Here is an 18,749-nt window from a genome sequence, read left to right on the forward strand (position 1 = left end):
GTGGTCAGTGGGAAGAATGCTTCTTACATTGGTGGTCAGTAGGAAGAATGTTCCATACTTTGGTGGTCAGTGGGAAGAAAGTCTCCTTACATTGGTGGTCAGTGGGAAGAATGTCCCATACTTTGGTGGTCAGTGGGAAGAATGTCCCTTACATTGGTGATCAGTGGGAAGAATGCTTCTTACATTGGTGATCAGAGGGAAGAATGCTCCTTACATTGGTGATCAGTGGGAAGAATGCTTCTTACATTGGTGGTCAGTGGGAAGAATGTCCCATACTTTGGTGGTCAGTGGGAAGAATGTCCCTTATATTGTTGGTCAGTGAAGAAAATGTTCCTTACATTGGTGGTCAGTAGGAAGAATGCCCCTTACAATGGTGGTCGATGGGAGGAATGGCCCCCTTACATTGGTGGTCAGTGAAAATTATTTAAAGTAAATAAAAATTGTTAAAAAAAATGATTGTAAAGCACATCCAGGTAGAGTGCTATTTAGGATGAGCACACGTATGTGAATAATAATGATGGCACATATGTATGGTATCGTCAGGAACGTCGGAGTGAGAGCAATTCTAGGGCCATAATTTTGTAACATGCTGGTCAGAGCTTTTTATTTTTAATTTTTTGTATCTTTTTTTATTAAACTGTTCAGCTAAGAAGACATTTGTTGCACCTATTATATTGTGCTTATTCATGAAAACCTTAATTTTGGAAATGTACCATTGTTACACGTTAATGTAAGTTTATTTTTCTTTTTTCTATACTAAACATTTATTTTGAACATAGTGTCGAGAAATTCTGTGACGAACAAATGTAATGTGGGCAGTGCGAGATGTAGGCGGGGCTTTGTGTGTGGGCGGGGACACATGGGGGCCCATGATCTCTTATTGCCCGGGGGCCCCATGAGTTGTCAGTCCGCCCCTGCCGGTGAGTATGCTGGCCATGCAAGAACTGGGATGTTTTCAGCTTCCAGAACTAGAACCTTCAGGGCCCCGGTGCAAGAAACCATGAAGGCCCCCCCCCCCCGACCCCTGGCCGGGGCCTTTCCCTTCAAGCCTGGGGCTCTTCCCTTCAAGCCTAGGGCTCTTCCCACTGATCCTGGGAACCTTTACTTTCATTACGGGGCCCTTTATTACAGTCCCGCAGCGAGACCCTTTCACAAGTTCTGCAGTGGGCCCCCTTCCTGCCATCTTGGGGCCTCCCCACGGTAGTGGAATGCCAGGGCCCGGTCGCAAGTGTGACCTTTGTGATCCTGGAAGTTCCCCCACTGGTGTCAGTAGTTTTTTATTTTTTGGTATTTTCATTGTATTATTTTTTATCATTTTATTTTATTTTTTTTACATTGTCACTGACTATGACTCTGTCCATTCAGAAAAGGAAGGAGCTGGTAAATTACATATTTACTGACCCCTTCCTGGTTCTCTATTGGGACACAGCCGGCAGGAGAGGGGAGGGAGCACAGTGGGGGGACCAGGGGAGCACAGGGGAGAAGGGGGGGGGGGCAGCACCGTGGGGTGGGGGGGGGAACCAGGGGAGCACACAGGGGCCCAGAGACAGCAGAACAGAAGTGAACTGGATAGGAGGAGTGGCGGGGGCAGCATACAGAGGAACCAATCTCCTCCATTTTCCTCCTGCAGCTACAGGAGGAAAAAGGAGGACAGTGATTTCTCTATATGCTGAGCCCACCGCCCCTCCTATCCAGGTGTACAGGGGAGCCGCACAGGCCCCCTGGAGCATGGGGCCCGGTTGCAATTGCAACCCCTGTAGTTACGCCCCTGAGTTGTCTGGTCATACATTGGTCACTCAATCTGTATCCCAATTACTGCACCCGTCTCTCTAATCCACATTGAAATCGCCACACATCGATCTCTCCGGTCAACTTGGAAAGGAAAGGGAATTTTTAAGAACAATACAATGTAACTTTTGTGCGCTAGATTGTTTTTTCTTTTTTTGTTTGTTTTTTTTTTCACTATTTTTTTTCCACTGTAAAAATAAGTGTAATTTTCACTTAAGCGGATGCGTGCAGGTTAAAAATTGATCAAATAAATTGTATTAAAGTGATTAGTGATCACGTAATATTTAAGTAAATAAAATGTGGGTAATAAATATGAATATGTGAACCTATCTGTGGTTAACACTAAAAATGTAAAAAAATTTGACAGTGTTTTTATGAGCTGCTTGTGCAGAAATAATAAAGGATGGTGGGGACCGCGCTCAAATACTCGTGTAAATAAATAAATGCGTGATAGTAAAATTATAAAAATATATCTGACTCTATGATTCTCCAATATATGACATAGATAAATCAATTTATAAAGGTATCTCCAGTGTGTAAAAAAAGAATCAATATGACGTGGATAAATTCTTTAAATTGATAAATAAATTAATAGATAAATAACCAATAAATATATATTCAAAGCATCTATAAGTGATAGTGAAAATCCAAAGTGACTATAAATATTATAAATAATAATAATAGTATTTTGCCTATGTATTGCAAAAAATTCCAATTAGCTACATTTCCAATTTGCCAAAATGCAATACAATACTATTATTATTATTTATAGTATTTATAGTCACTTTGGATTTTCACTATCACTTATAGATGCTTTGAATATATATTTATTGGTTATTTATCTATAAATTTATTTATCAATTTAATGAATTCATCCACATATTGATTCTTTTTTTACACACTGGAGATACCTTTATAAATTGATTTATCTATGTTATATATTGGAGAATCATAGAGTCAGATATATTTTTATAATTTTACTATCACGCATTATTTATTTACACGAGTATTTGAGCGCGGTCCCCACCATCATTTATTATTTTTTTTCCACTATTTTTTTTTTCACTATTTTTTCCCCAGGAAAGTGGAGTTTCCCTTATTCTTGATATTTATTATTTGTGCCATTGCCTCACCCTTCCTCCTAATGAAGGTTCAGTTCTCACAGAAGATACTGAAGCCATCAGGCGGATCCTTTGGGAAGAATGGACCTGTGTTATAGTAAGAGATCCCCTCACTGTGATCCTTCACTGATGAGACAACACACAGAGGAACCATCTAAAGGAATTATCTGGCTGGGCTCATAAGAGGTAATCAGAAAACCCTCGGAGCGGATTCCCCACAGCGTCCAATCCCGATGCTGGAAGGTGGCCAGGGCCCATTCTGCATCGGCTTTACTGCCCCCCCCCCCACACCCCGACCCCCCCACCCCGCCTGAACACAGCAACATTCCCCAGGACACAGCACAATACAACCCTCACCCATTTTGGCATCTAGAAGTGGTGAAGTGCTGAAGTTCTGAGCATCAGAGAGGGGATTTAGGTGACTTTGAATGGTTTAAGCTGGTGCTGGTGTGGGGGGATATTTTCTTGGCACACTTTGGACCCCTTAGTACCAACTGAACATGGTTTAATGCCTCCTCCTTCTACAAAGTTACAATGTACAGTCTGATCACTGGGGGAGGGGGGGGGCTGAGGAAATGCCTCCTCCTCCTTCTACAAAGTTACAATGTACAGTCTGATCACTGGGGGAGGGGAGACTGAGGAAATTCCTCCTCCTCCTGCTACAAAGTTACAATGTACAGTCTGATCACTGGGGGAGGGGAGACTGAGGAAATGCCTCCTCCTCCTGCTACAAAGTTACAATGTACAGTCTGATCACTGGGGGAGGGAGGGGAGACTGAGGAAATGCCCCCTCCTCCTGCTACAAAGTTACAATGTACAGTCTGATCACTGGGGGAGGGAGGGGAGACTGAGGAAATGCCCCCTCCTCCTGCTACAAAGTTACAATGTACAGTCTGATCACTGGGGGAGGGAGGGGAGACTGAGGAAATGCCCCCTCCTCCTGCTACAAAGTTACAATGTACGGTCTGATCACTGGGGGAGGGGAGACTGAGGAAATGCTTCCTCCTGCCTGCAGCAGTCTGATGACATCATCTCAGCCTAGACACAGTCACTGATTGCAGTGATGCTCATTTCACATCACAGAGCCCCCTGGAAGATTCCTCCATAGGAGACGTCTATAGAGCTGAGTGTGTGGGATCAGAGGTGACAACAGACAATGACCCCTACAGACAGCGAACAGTCTCATAGATTCCGGTACCTACCTGCTCGGTGCTCTGCACATTCTGTACACACACTTTCTGCTGATAATTCTCCGACACCACATTCTGGAAGACAAGAGAAATGTCCATTATTCCATCTGATGAAATATGTCTGCAGTCTCTGACCATCTCCTGTACTATGTCTGCAGTCTCTGACCATCTCCTGTACTATGTCTGCAGTCTCTGACCGTCTCCTGTACTATGTCTGCAGTCTCTGACCGTCTCCTGTACTATGTCTGCAGTCTCTGACCATCTCCTGTACCATGTCTGCAGTCTCTGACCGTCTCCTGTACTATGTCTGCAGTCTCTGACCATCTCCTGTAGTATGTCTGCAGTCTCTGACCATCTCCTGTATCATGTCTGCAGTCTCTGACCATCTCCTGTATCATGTCTGCAGTCTCTGACCATCTCCTGTATCATGTCTGCAGTCTCTGACCATCTCCTGTATCATGTCTGCAGTCTCTGACCATCTCCTGTATCATGTCCGCAGTCTCTGACCATCTCCTGTATCATGTCTGCAGTCTCTGACCATCTCCTGTATCATGTCTGCAGTCTCTGACCATCTCCTGTACTATGTCTGCAGTCTCTGACCATCTCCTGTAGTATGTCTGCAGTCTCTGACCGTCTCCTGTAGTATGTCTGCAGCAGTCTCTGACCATCTCCTGTAATATGTCTGCAGTCTCTGACCGTCTCCTGTAGTATGTCTGCAGTCTCTGACCGTCTCCTGTAGTATGTCTGCAGCAGTCTCTGACCATCTCCTGTAATATGTCTGCAGTCTCTGACCATCTCCTGTAATATGTCTGCAGTCTCTGACCATCTCCTGTACTATGTCTGCAGTCTCTGACCATCTCCTGTAGTATGTCTGCAGTCTCTGACCATCTCCTGTACTATGTCTGCAGTCTCTGACCATCTCCTGTACCATGTCTGCAGTCTCTGACCATCTCCTGTACTATGTCTGCAGTCTCTGACCATCTCCTGTACCATGTCTGCAGTGTCTGACCATCTCCTGTACTATGTCTGCAGTCTCTGACCATCTCCTGTACTATGTCTGCAGTCTCTGACCATCTCCTGTACTATGTCTGCAGTCTCTGACCGTCTCCTGTACTATGTCTGCAGTCTCTGACCATCTCCTGTACTATGTCTGCAGTCTCTGACCATCTCCTGTACTATGTCTGCAGTCTCTGACCATCTCCTGTTCTATCTCTGCAGTCTCTGACCATCTCCTGTACTATGTCTGCAGTGTCTGACCATCTCCTGTACTATGTCTACAGTCTCTGACCATCTCCTGTACTATGTCTGCAGTCTCTGACCATCTCCTGTACTATGTCTGCAGTGTCTGACCGTCTCCTGTAGTATGTCTGCAGTCTCTGACCGTCTCCTGTAGTATGTCTGCAGCAGTCTCTGACCATCTCCTGTAATATGTCTGCAGTCTCTGACCATCTCCTGTACTATGTCTGCAGTCTCTGACCATCTCCTGTAGTATGTCTGCAGTCTCTGACCATCTCCTGTAGTATGTCTGCAGTCTCTGACCATCTCCTGTACTATGTCCGCAGTCTCTGACCATCTCCTGTAGTATGTCTGCAGTCTCTGACCATCTCCTGTAGTATGTCTGCAGTCTCTGACCATCTCCTGTACAATGTCTGCAGTCTCTGACCATCTCCTGTACTATGTCCGCAGTCTCTGACCATCTCCTGTACTGTGTCTGCAGTCTCTGACCATCTCCTGTAATATGTCTGCAGTCTCTGACCATCTCCTGTACAATGTCTGCAGTCTCTGACCATCTCCTGTATCATGTCTGCAGTCTCTGACCATCTTCTGTATTATGTCTGCAGACTCTGACCATCTCCTGTAATATGTCTGCAGTCTCTGACCATCTCCTGTACCATGTCGGCAGTCTCTGACCATCTCCTGTACTATGTCTGCAGTCTCTGACCATCTCCTGTAATATGTCTGCAGTCTCTGACCATCTCCTGTAATATGTCCGCAGTCTCTGACCATCTCCTGTAATATGTCTGCAGTCTCTGACCATCTCCTGTAATATGTCTGCAGTCTCTGACCGTCTTCTGTATTATGTCTGCAGTCTCTGACCATCTCCTGTATCATGTCTGCAGTCTCTGACCATCTCCTGTATCATGTCTGCAGTCTCTGACCGTCTTCTGTATTATGTCTGCAGTCTCTGACCATCTCCTGTAATATGTCTGCAGTCTCTGACCATCTCCTGTACCATGTCTGCAGTCTCTGACCATCTCCTGTATCATGTCTGCAGTCACTGACCATCTCCTGTAGTATGTCTGCAGTCTCTGACCATCTCCTGTACCATGTCTGCAGTCTCTGACCATCTCCTGTATCATTTCTGCAATCTCTGATGATCTCCTATAATATGTCTGCAGTCTCTGACCATCACCTGTACTATGTCCGCAGTCTCTGACCATCACCTGTAATATGCCTGCAGTCTCTTATCATCTCCTGTGTCATGTCTGCAGTCTCTGACCATCTCCTGTAGGATGTCTGCAGTCTCTGACCATCTCCTGTATCATGTCTGCAGTCTCTGACCATCTCCTGTACTATGTCTGCAGTCTCTGACCATCTCCTGTACCATGTCTGCAGTCTCTGACCATCTCCTGTACTATGTCTGCAGTCTCTGACCATCTCCTGTATCATGTCGGCAGTCTCTGACCATCTCCTGTACTATGTCTGCAGTCTCTGACCATCTCCTGTGTCATGTCTGCAGTGTCTGACCATCTCCTGTAATACGTCTGTAGTCTCTGACCATCTCCTGTACTATGTCTGCAGTCTCTGATTATCTCCTGTACTATGTCTGCAGTCTCTGACCATCTCCTGTATCATGTCTGCAGTCTCTGACCGTCTCCTGTAATATGTCTGCGGTCTCTGACCATCTCCTGTACTATGTCTGCAGTCTCTGACCATCTCCTGTATCATGTCGGCAGTCTCTGACCATCTCCTGTACTAGGTCTGCAGTCTCTGACCATCTCCTGTACTATGTCTGCAGTCTCTGACCATCTCCTGTACTATGTCTGCAGTCTCTGACCATCTCCTGTACTATGTCTGCGGTCTCTGACCATCTCCTGTACTATGTCTGCAGTCTCTGACCATCTCCTGTATCATGTCGGCAGTCTCTGACCATCTCCTGTATCATGTTGGCAGTCTCTGACCATCTCCTGTACTATGTCTGCAGTCTCTGACCATCTCCTGTGTCATGTCTGCAGTGTCTGACCATCTCCTGTACTATGTCTGCAGTCTCTGATTATCTCCTGTACTATGTCTGCAGTCTCTGACCATCTCCTGTATCATGTCTGCAGTCTCTGACCATCTCCTGTACTATGTCTGCGGTCTCTGACCATCTCCTGTATCATGTCTGCAGTCTCTGACCATCTCCTGTACTATGTCTGCAGTCTCTGACCATCTCCTGTACTATGTCTGCAGTCTCTGACCATCTCCTGTACTATGTCTGCACTCTGTGACTCTGCACTCACCTCTGTAGATTGGACGGATTGGACTCTGCTCTGATTATTCTGCTCGATCACTTGTTCGTTAATGGAGGATGACACACTGCTCCCCTGAACCACCTGCACCTGTCTGTCCTGTATGAAAGAAATAGAAACACCCCATTAATCTTCATTTCCAATGTCGCCCAACATCCCCCCCCCCCCCCACATAGTGCACAGTGTCTGCATATGGACACTCCCGGGATCAGTTCCCAGACAAGTCATCTATACCGGAGGCAGAGGGAATGTGAGGCTTTACATCCCATAGAGGAGAAACTGTCTGTGCTTTATATAAAAGATCGAAGACAAAATCCCGTCTGACAATCAGGATATTTTATAATATTATATATATCGCTACTCTGTATATATGAAATTAAATAAAAAAAAAAAAAATATATATATAGTCAGAAAGTATTCACAGCGCTTCACTTTTTCCACATTTTGTTATGTTACAGCCTAATTCCAAAATGGATTCCATTCATTATTTTCCTCTAAAAATTCTACAAACATCTCCCATAATGACAACGTGAGAGAAGTTTGTTTGACATCTTTGTAAATTTATTAAAAATAGAAAATCTAAAAAAAATTCCCATGTACATAAGTATTCACACCCTTTGCCATGACACTCAGAATTGAGCTCAGGTGCATTCTGTTTCCATTGATCATCCTTGAGATGTTTCTACAACTTGATTGGAGTCCACCTGTGGTAAATTCAGTTGATTGAACATGATTTAGAAAGACACACACCTGTCTATATAAGGCCCCACAGATAACAGTGCATGTCAGAGCACAAACCAAGCCATGAAGTCCAAGGAATTGTCTGTAGACCTCGGAGACAGGATTGTATGGAGGCACAGATCGGGGGGAAGGGTACAGAAACATTTCTGCAGCATTGAAGGTCCCAATGAGCACAGTGGCCTCCATCATCTGTAAATGGAAGAAGTTTGGAACCACCAGGACTCTTCCCGGCCAAACTGAGTGATCGGGGGAGGGGCCTTAGTCAGGGAGGTGACCAAGAACCCGATGGTCACTCTGACAGAACTCCAGCATTTCTCTGTGGAGAGAGGAGAACCTTCCAGAAGAACAACCATCTCTGCAGCACTCCACCAATCAGGCCTGTATGGGTGTGGCCAGATGGAAGCCACTCCTCAGTAAAAGTCACATGACAGCCCTCCTGGATTTGCCAATAGGCACCTGAAGGACTCTCAGACCATGAGAAACAAAATTCTCTGCTCTGATGGAACAAAGATTGAACTCTTTGGCCTGAATGGCAAGCGTCATGTCTGGAGGAAACCAGGCACCGCTCATCACCTGGCCAATACCATCCCTACTGTGAAGCATGGTGGTGGCAGCATCATTCTGTGGGGATGTTTTTCAGCGGCAGGAACTGGGAGACTAGTCAGGATGGAGGGAAAGATGAATGCAGCAATGTACAGAGACATCCTTGATGAAAACCTCCTGCAGAGCGCTCTGGACCTCAGACTGGGGCGAAGGTTCATCTTCCAACAGGACAACGACCCCAAGTCCACAGCCAAGATAACAAAGGAGTGGCTACGGGACAACTCTGTGAATGTCCTTGAGTGGCCCAGCCAGAGCCCAGACATGAACCCGATTGAACATCTCTGGAGAGATCTGAAAATGGCTGTGCACCGACCCTCCCCCATCCAACCTGATGGAGCTTGAGAGGTCCTGCAAAGAAGAATGGGAGAAACTTCCCAAAAATAGGAGAGCCAAGCTTGTAGCATCATACTCAGAAATACTGGAGGCTAGAATTGGTGCCAAAGGAGCTTCACCAAAGTATTGAGCAAAGGGTGTGAATACTTATGTACATGGGATATTTTTTTATTTCTTATATTTTTAATAAATTTACAAAGATGTCAAACAAACTTCTCTCACGTTGTCATTATTGGGGATTGTTTGTAGAATTTGAGGAAAATAATGAATTGAATCCATTTTGGAATAAGGCTGTAACATAACAAAATGTGGAAGAAGTGAAGTGCTGTGAATACTTTCCGGATGCACTGTGTGTTTATATTATATATATATATATATATTTTTTTTTTTTCATGATTATTTTAGTTTTACATTTTTTTTTTATTATTAGTTTGAAAATTGATATTGCTTATGGTGTTTTCTTGTTATCATCATCAATGGTATAGTTAATGCTTATATTTATATAGATATTTACTTTTATATATATAAATATATATATATATATATGTATGTATATATATATATATATATATATATATATATATATATATATTTTATATATTTATATAAATATATTTTATATATATATATATATATATATATATATATATATATAATAATGAAAAAAATACATATATATCTATCCATCGATCGATCGATAGAAAGATAGATAGATAGATAGATAGATAGATGTATATTTTTTTCATGATTATTTTAGTTTTACATTTTTTTTTTATTATTAGTTTGAAAATTTATATTGCTTATGGTGTTTTCTTGTTATCATCATCAACGGTATAGTTCGGCCGTCATTAAATGGCGGCCCGCAGTCCAGGAGCGGCCCGCACGATGCTTCTGCCCGGACCCATCAGGCTGCCACTGTATGTAGTCATTGATTTTCTGGGGCCGCGGGTGTCCCAGCAATCAGTGACATCCCGTGTATGCGCCCCGCCCCCTGCTTCGTTCTTCGGCTCCCTCCCAGTCGGCCGCGAGTTGGGGCGTGACGTCACGTGCGCGCCCCGCCCCCCTGCTCCTAACTGCGGCTCCTGACTCACACTCAGCCTAGCCGCGAGCTGGGGCGTGACATCACATGCACGCCCCGCCCCCCTGATGTTCGCGGCTCCTGGCTCTGACATTTTCTGCTCCCAAAGGTATGTGGGGCACATTTTTTTTAAGGGGTTGCTTATTTTTTATAAAATGCAGACTGATGGGCATATTTTGTTAAGGGGCACACAGATGGGCACATTTGTTCCCATTAGAGTGCCCCATAAAATAAAACATGCCCATTAGAGTGCCCCCTAACATAAAATGTGCCCATCAGCGTGCGCCTTATTTTATGTTGTTAAGGGTCATGCTGATGGGCAAATTTTATGTTAAGGGGAACCCTAATGGGCATATTTTATGTTAAGAGCAACGCTGATGGACACGTTTTTGTTTTGCCCATCAGCGTGCCCCTTAACATAAAATGTGCCCATCAGAGTTCCCCCTAACATAAAATGTGCCCATCAGTGTTCCTCTTATTTTATGTTAAGGGTCATGCTGATGGGCAAATTTTATGCTAAGGGTCACGGTGATGGACACATTTTATGTTAGGGGGCACTCTGATGGGAACATTTTATGTTAGGGGGCACTCTGATGGGAACATTTTATGTTAGGGGGCACTCTGATGGGAACCTTTTATGTTAGGGGGCACTCTGATGGGAACATTGTATGTTAGGGGGCACTCTGATGGGAACATTTTATGTTAGGGGGCACTCTGATGGGAACATTTTATGTTAGGGGGCACTCTGATGGGAACATTTTATGTTAGGGGGCACTCTGATGGGAACATTTTATTTTATAAGCAACGCTGATTGACACGTTTTGTTTTGCCCATCAGCGTGCCCCCTAACAAAATGTGCCCATCAGCGTGCCCCCTAACATAAAATGTGCCCATCAGAGTGCCCCCTAAAATAAAATGTGCCCATCAACGTGCTCCCTAACATAAAATGTGCCCATCAGAGTGTCCCCTAAAATAAAATGTGCCCATCAAGCGTGCCCCTTATTTTATGTTAAGAGTCACGCTGATGGACACATTTTATGTTAAGGGGCACTCTAATGGGCATATTTTATGTTAAGAGCAACGCTGATGGACACATTTTGTTTTGCCCATCTTTCTGAGTCATAGCAAAGACTTCAGATTCGGACCTCGGCCCAAAGAAAATTTTAGCGACCGGACCTCCTTGAATTTTAATTCATTACCCCTGGTATAGTTAATGCTTATATTTATATAGATATTTACTTTTATATATATATATATATATATATATATATATATATATATATATATATGTATATGTATATATATATATACATATATATATATATATCTATATATATATATTTTATATATTTATATATATATATATATATATATATATATATATATATATATATATATATATATTTTATATATTTATATATATATATAAATAATAATGAAAAAAAATACATATCTATCTATCCATCGATCGATAGAAAGATAGATAGATAGATAGATAGATAGATAGATAGATGTATATTTTTTTCATTATTATTTTAGTTTTACATTTTTTTTATTATTATTAGTTTGAAAATATATATTGCTTATTATGGTGTTATCATCATCAATGGTATAGTTAATGCTTATATTTATATTCCTTTTATTTATTTATTTTTATCTTAATATTATGATACTTTCTTTCCTTTTTATAGCTCTCTCCTCACATATAGATAGATACTGTACCTATATTTATTAATATTTTTATATAAATATATATTTTTGGTCCTGTGAACATACAATGCGGTGAGGTGGACAGAACAGAGAAGTAATTATGAATAGATATGAGTCGTGTTCCCGGCACAGGGAGATACAGATTTACGTAATGATGTTGGCAGGGAGTTTGGGAATATTTCTTTGTATGATTTTGTTCACAGATACAGCTTTCTATGGGAAGACTTTCCTCCGAGGTAGAGATCCAGGAGGCTCCTCTGGACGGCTCCCGGGGTCCCCTGTACTTCTGATGCCGTAGGCTTTGCTGTACATTTTTGGGGGTCCCATGTAAATGTGGAAATGTTTTTGGTTACAGCAGACAAAGATTAATGTTGTCCTTGTCTGTATGGTTATATATCCCTCTGACAATTATTATACTAACTTGTTTTATCTCCCCAGCAAAACATATTGAGAGGTGAGAAATCTCCCATTTGTATAATTTTCCATCATGATTGCAGAGTTATGGAGATACAGTATCTCACATAAGTAAGTACACCCCTCACATTTTTGTAAATATTTTATTCTATCTTTTCATGTGACAACACTGAAGAAATGACACTTTGTTACAATGTAAAGTAGTGAGTGTACAGCTTGTATAACAGTGTAAATTTACTGTCCCCTCAAAATAACTCACAGCCATTAACTGGTTCCCGTCCGGCCACCACCTATTTTAGATAGTTACATATTAGGTGAGGTTGAATAAAGACAATAGTCCATCCAGTTCCCCCTGTGTAGATGTGTGTGACTGTAATCATCTCTCATACCCCTGAATGTTCTGATCCTTGAGATTTATGTCTAAGAGTCTTTTGAAAGCCACCATACTTCCCGCAGAAACCACCTCTTGTGGTAGAGAATTCCACAATCTTGTAGCCCTAACAGTAAAGAGCCCCGTGCGTTGCCTGAGGTTAAATCTCTTCTCCTCTAATCGCATTGTATGCCCTCGAGTCCTCATGCAATCCTTTCAACTGAATAGCTTTTTTTCTATGCTGAGATCACCATTGAGATATTTATAAATTGCTGTCATGTCCCCTCTCAGGCATCTCTTCTCCGGGGAGAACAATGCGGCAATGTGGCTCTGCTACGCAAATCGACGTAGGTCTACATCGGTCGCCTGCAGGCAGCTAGGGGTTGCAAGCGCGCGCCGGTGGCGTCTTACTCCCGCCCCCACTCGGCAGCGGGGAAGCCAATGCATGTGTCAGGGGGCTCCGATTGCCGCATGACACCCGCCATCATTCCCCGCTGAGAGAGAAGGACGGTCAGCTGTTGTAAACACATCCGACCGTTCGTCTCTCTGGAATGATCATAGAGCCCCTGTGATCCTTCTATATAGGAACACATATCTCTATGTTCATTTCAGAAGCCCCTCCCCCCACCATTAGAATCACTCCCCTAGGCTCACATTTATCCCCTTGATCACCCACAGTGTTAACCCCTTCCCTGCCAGTGTCATTATTACAGTAACAGTGTATATTTTTAGCACTGATTACTGTAGTAATGTCACTGGTCCCCCCAAAAGTGTAAAAAATGTCAGTTAGGGGTTCAATCTGTCCGCCGCAATGTCACAGTCCCCTTAAAAATCGCAGATCGCCGCCATTACTAGTAAAAAAAAAAACAATAAAAATGACATAAATCTTTCCCGTAGTTAGTAGACGAGATAACTTTTGCGCAAACCAATCAAAATACGCTTATTGTGATTTTTTTTTTTTACAAAAATATGTAGCAGAAAACAAATTGGCCTAAAATGTTAAAAAATTTTGATTTTTTTTTTTTTGATAATGTTATATAGCAGAATGTGAAGAATATTTTATTTTTTTTCAGAATTGTCGCTCTTTTTTTGTTTATAGCGCAAAAAATAAAAATTGCACAGGTGATCAAATACCACCAAAAGAAAGCTCTGTTTGTGGGGGAAAAAAGGACATAAATTTTATTTGGGTACAGCATCGCACGACCGCGCGATTGTCAGTTAAAATAACGCAGTGCCAAATCACAAAATATGGCCTGGTCATTAAGGGGGTAAATCTTCCGGTCCAGAAGTGGTTAATGTCTAAACAATTTGAAGGTTATTTATGGGGACTAAATGTAAGCAGAATTTAAAAGAAATTGGATGAAGCAACTGACAATTGGAACTCGAAGCCTAGATGTAATTATTGTTTTTCTGACTTTAGATACGCTTTAACCACTTTACCACCGGAGGATTTTCCTGCTGTACGTCCAGGCCACTTTTTGCGAATGGACACTGTGCGAATTTAACTGACAATTGCGCGGTCATGCAACGCCGTACCCAAACGAAATTTGCGTCCTTTTTTCCCCATAAACAGAGCTTTCTTTGGGTGGTATTTGATCACCTCTGCGTATTTCATTTTTTGCGATATCAATAAAAAAAAGCGACAATTTTGAAAAAATAACAATATTTTTCTACTCTGACAGTTAAAAAATATCCAATATATTCAATTTTTGTCATATATTTAGGCCAAAATGTATTTAGCTACATGTCTTTGACGAAAAAATTCTCAATGAGCGTATTTTTACCGCTTTAAGATCAGAAGATTTTACCCCATTCCTGACCAGGCCATATTTTGCGATTCGGACCTGCGTTATTTTAAACAGACAATTGCGCGGTCGTGCGACGCTGTACCCAAATTAAATTTATGTCCTTTTTTCCCCACAAACAGAGCTTTCTTTTGGTGGTATTTGATCACCTGTGCGATTTTTACATTTTGCACTATAAATAAAAAAAGAGCGACAATTTTGAAAAAATAACAATATTTTTCGAATTTTTTATAAGAAATTCCCCCCCAAAAAAATGTAAAAATCTAAATTTTTTTACATTTTAGGCCAATTTGTTTTCTGCTACATATTTTTGGTAAAAAAAAAAATTGCAATAATCGTATTTTGATTGGTTTGCACAAAAGTTATCGCAGCTACTAACTACGGGAAATTTATGTCATTTTATTGTTTTTTTTTTTTTAACTAGTAATGGCGGCGATCTGCGATTTTTTTTGCGGTACTGCGACATTGCGGCGGACAGATCGGACCCTTGACTGACATTTTTGACACTTTTGGGGGTACCAGTGACATTACTACAGTAATCAGTGCTATACATATGCACTGTTACTGTAAAAATGACACTGGCAGGGAAGGGGTTAACTTTTATTGGTGATCAAGGGGTTAATGTATGCCTGGTGCTTACTAACGTGTGTGGGGGGAGGGGACTGAGTGACACAGGGACAGATCGCAGGTTCAGCTATGCTGAATCCTGTCCCTGCCTGTCACTTAGGAGATCCCTGTCCACACTCGATCCCTGACGATCGGCGGTGATCACCACTGCTCCTCCCCTGGCCCGACTCCCGCTGTGACTGAATACAGCAGGAGAGAGCCTCCAGCGGCGCACGAGCGCCGCCCACGAGGGGAGTCGCTTGGCAGATTCGAGCCATTTTGCCGCAGTACCAGCTCAGTGAGCGGTCGGCAAGTGGTTAATAATTTTTGAGTTTGCATACTTTGTTTCCTCGAGGGCAGAGTACAGCCCCATGAAACGCGTTGGCTTCTGTAAATAACGTGTCTTTGGAGTCATCTTTTATCTGGATGCGGTGTGACGCTAGACTCACAATGGAGGAACCGTCTTTGTAGAATTTGCAGGACACATCAGGACAGACGTTGATGGATATTTATTTATTTTTTTATTGAACTTTATATCTATGTATATTACACTGGATTCCATAAGGGGGGCGCCATTTCTATTTAATCCCAGGTCCAGTAAGGGGTCTGTATAGGTGGAAAGGGGAAATCTAGCGGTCCCGTGGTTTGCAACAATGAGAACCAAGATGGCGGGACTCTCGCCCAGCAAACTTACCGTCGGAGCATTGTCCAGCCTGGTGTAGGTCTTCTCAACAATGACGCTGTTTGCCGGCATGTAATTGGCCGCCTTCATGTAGGACTGTGAAAAGAAAGAACATTGAGATGTCCTTGAAAAGTCAGGACTGGAAACGATCGACACGGAGGATGTCTTCATAAATTATGAATTTTGTATGGGACGACCCCACTGCAGTGGTGAGCCAAGCAGTCCCATTCAGATGACTTCAAAGGGTGAAGTTACCTTTGCTGTGCCATGGCAAGCGTGCATACAGTGGCTGCCTTGTTGGGCTTTCAGTGTGGGGGGGGGGGGGTCTGGGTAAAAAAATAATGCCCACTAGGGATCAGTGGGCTGTGCTAGAAGTGGAATTTGGAGGGGGGGGGGGGCATAAGGATTTGTGCTAGGAGAGGGGATAAGAGATTTTGTGCTGGGGGTGAGGCTACAATTTGTGGTTGGATGGGGGCTTGGGGCAGGTGGAAGGGGGGGGGGGGTTGTGCAAGGAGGGGAAATTTGGGGTGGAGAGGATTTGTGTTCGGGAAAGGGGGGGGGGTTGTGCTGGTGAAGGATTTGTGCAAGGAGGGGAAATTTGGGGGGGTGTAGTATGCAAGGAGGGCAAATTTGGGGTGGAAAATAATTTGTGCTGGGGAAAGATTTGTGCAAGGAGGGGTAATTTTAGGGGGGGGGGGGTACACAAGGGAGGGAAATATGGTGTGGAAAGGATTTGTGCTGGGGGGGGGGAGATTTGGGCAAAGGGGGGAAATTTGGGGATGTATGCAAGGAGGGAATATTGGGGGGGGGGGGAGATTTGTTCTGAGAGGAGGGATGGGGGGATTTGGTGTAGGAGGGGGGATTTGTGCTTGGTGGAGGAATTGGGGGGGGGGAATTTGTGCTAGGTAAGGAAATTTGGGGGGGATTTATGCAAAGAGTTTTACTAAAACACGATGCTGACACAATGTGGGAGGGGCGGGGAGTGCAGTCTGATTACACAGATTAGCAGTGCTCCCCCTAGTGGCTGTAGGATCACCTCTTTGTATTGTATGACATCATCACTGCATCACAATGACATTCCTAGTTTTATTTTTCCAGATTTTAGACTTTGGAGGTGAAAGTTTCTCTGGATAGCGGATCTGCTAGCTGTATATTATGGGGCACACATACTGTATGGATCATGTGACAGACAGGTAGAGGGGGGGGGTTCAACGCACCTGGTCATTATTCTGCACAATGTACCTCCGAACCGTCTCCGTCTGAACATCCTGAGGAAAGATACATCAATCATCAATAATCAATAATCATCATCATACAGAACGTCTGTGACAACTAATCTCCATTCTACAAATCTGTATTCACTGAGAAGAAACCTGAAATTCTCTGTACAGCACTGCGGTATATGTCAGAGCTATATAAATGTATAATAATAATAGTGTGTGACTGTGAGGGGGGGTGGGACATTAGAGTGTAAGCTCCTCTGGTACAGAGGCTGATGTGACTGTGGGGGAGGGGACATTAGAGTGTAAGCTCCTCTGGTACAGAGACTGATGTGACTGTGGGGGAGGGAACATTAGAGTGTAAGCTCCTCTGGTACAGAGACTGATGTGACTATGGGGGGGAGGGGACATTAGAGTGTAAGCTCCTCTGGTACAGAGACTGATGTGACTGTGGGGGAGGGGACATTAGATTGTAAGCTTCTCTGGTACAGAGACTGATGTGACTGTGGGGGAGGGGACATTAGAGTGTAAGCTCCTCTGGTACAGAGACTGATGTGACTGTGGGGGAGGGGACATTAGAGTGTAAGCTCCTCTGGTACAGAGACTGATGTGACTGTGGGGGGGAGGGGACATTAGAGTGTAAGCTCCTCTGGTACAGAGACTGATGTGACTGTGGGGGAGGGGACATTAGAGTGTAAGCTCCTCTGGTATAGAGACTCATGTGGCTGTGGGGGAGGGGACATTAGGGTGTAAGCTCCTCTGGTACAGAGACTGATGTGACTGTGGGGGGGAGGGGACATTAGAGTGTAAGCTCCTCTGGTACAGAGACTGATGTGACTGTGGGGGAGGAGACATTAGAGTGTAAGCTCCTCTGGTATAGAGACTGATGTGACTGGCTCAGTGTTCTCTGTACAGCACTGCGGTATATGTCAGAGCTATATAAATGTATAATAATAATAGTGTGTGACTGTGGGGGGACATTAGAGTGTAAGCTCCTGTGGTGCAGAAGATACAATAATCCTTTGATCTAGGCACACCTGGCTCCTCCAGCTCCCGGATTATTCAGAATTCTATCTCATGTCCTTGAACCCCTCCCATGTTTTTGGCAACGCTAATAAAAGTCAGAGTTGGGATAAGACGGTAATTATATTAATGGGGTGGAGAAGGGAAGGATCTCCATGCAGTGGCGGAACATTACTGGGATTCCTGTACAGCGGGGAGTCAGGGGGGGGGGGGTCATTCCGGACACTCCTCACCCCAGAATCCCGCTGGGAGTCTTCTTGTGTCTCTTTATAGAAGACATGATTGTTCTTGCAGAGGACATACACAGGCCAATCCTGGGGGTACAGATCACAGGGGGGGCGGCAGCCTCCTAGCTTCAGAAATATTCCTCACTGCATGCAAAGATTTTCCATGTAATTAATAATAACCACTTCAGCCCCAGAAGGAATTTCCCCTCCCCTGCCCCCATTTTTTGCGATTCGGCACTGCGTTATTTTAACGGACAATTGTGCGGTCGTGCGACGCTGTACTCAAATAAATTGACGCTTTCTTTCGGTGGTATTTGATCACCTGT

The 18,749-nt window shown here is 43.6% G+C and overlaps 1 protein-coding gene across 1 annotated transcript in view; it reads right to left on the bottom strand.

The window, feature by feature from the left end:
- POF1B (POF1B actin binding protein) overlaps positions 1 to 18,749 on the bottom strand; it is a 165,927-nt gene that overhangs the window by 42,807 nt on the left and 104,371 nt on the right. The window contains exons 12-15 of the mRNA XM_082263304.1: positions 17,171 to 17,221; positions 15,966 to 16,049; positions 7,603 to 7,710; positions 4,112 to 4,174 (exon numbers count right to left, since the gene is read on the bottom strand). Of these exons, the coding sequence (XP_082119430.1) occupies positions 4,112 to 4,174; positions 7,603 to 7,710; positions 15,966 to 16,049; positions 17,171 to 17,221 (306 nt within the window). The remainder of the gene's footprint in view (positions 1 to 4,111; positions 4,175 to 7,602; positions 7,711 to 15,965; positions 16,050 to 17,170; positions 17,222 to 18,749) is intronic.

This window comes from Pelophylax lessonae (genome assembly GCF_965119305.1).
Source record: "Pelophylax lessonae genome assembly, chromosome: 7".
NCBI classification, from domain to species: domain Eukaryota; kingdom Metazoa; phylum Chordata; class Amphibia; order Anura; family Ranidae; genus Pelophylax; species Pelophylax lessonae.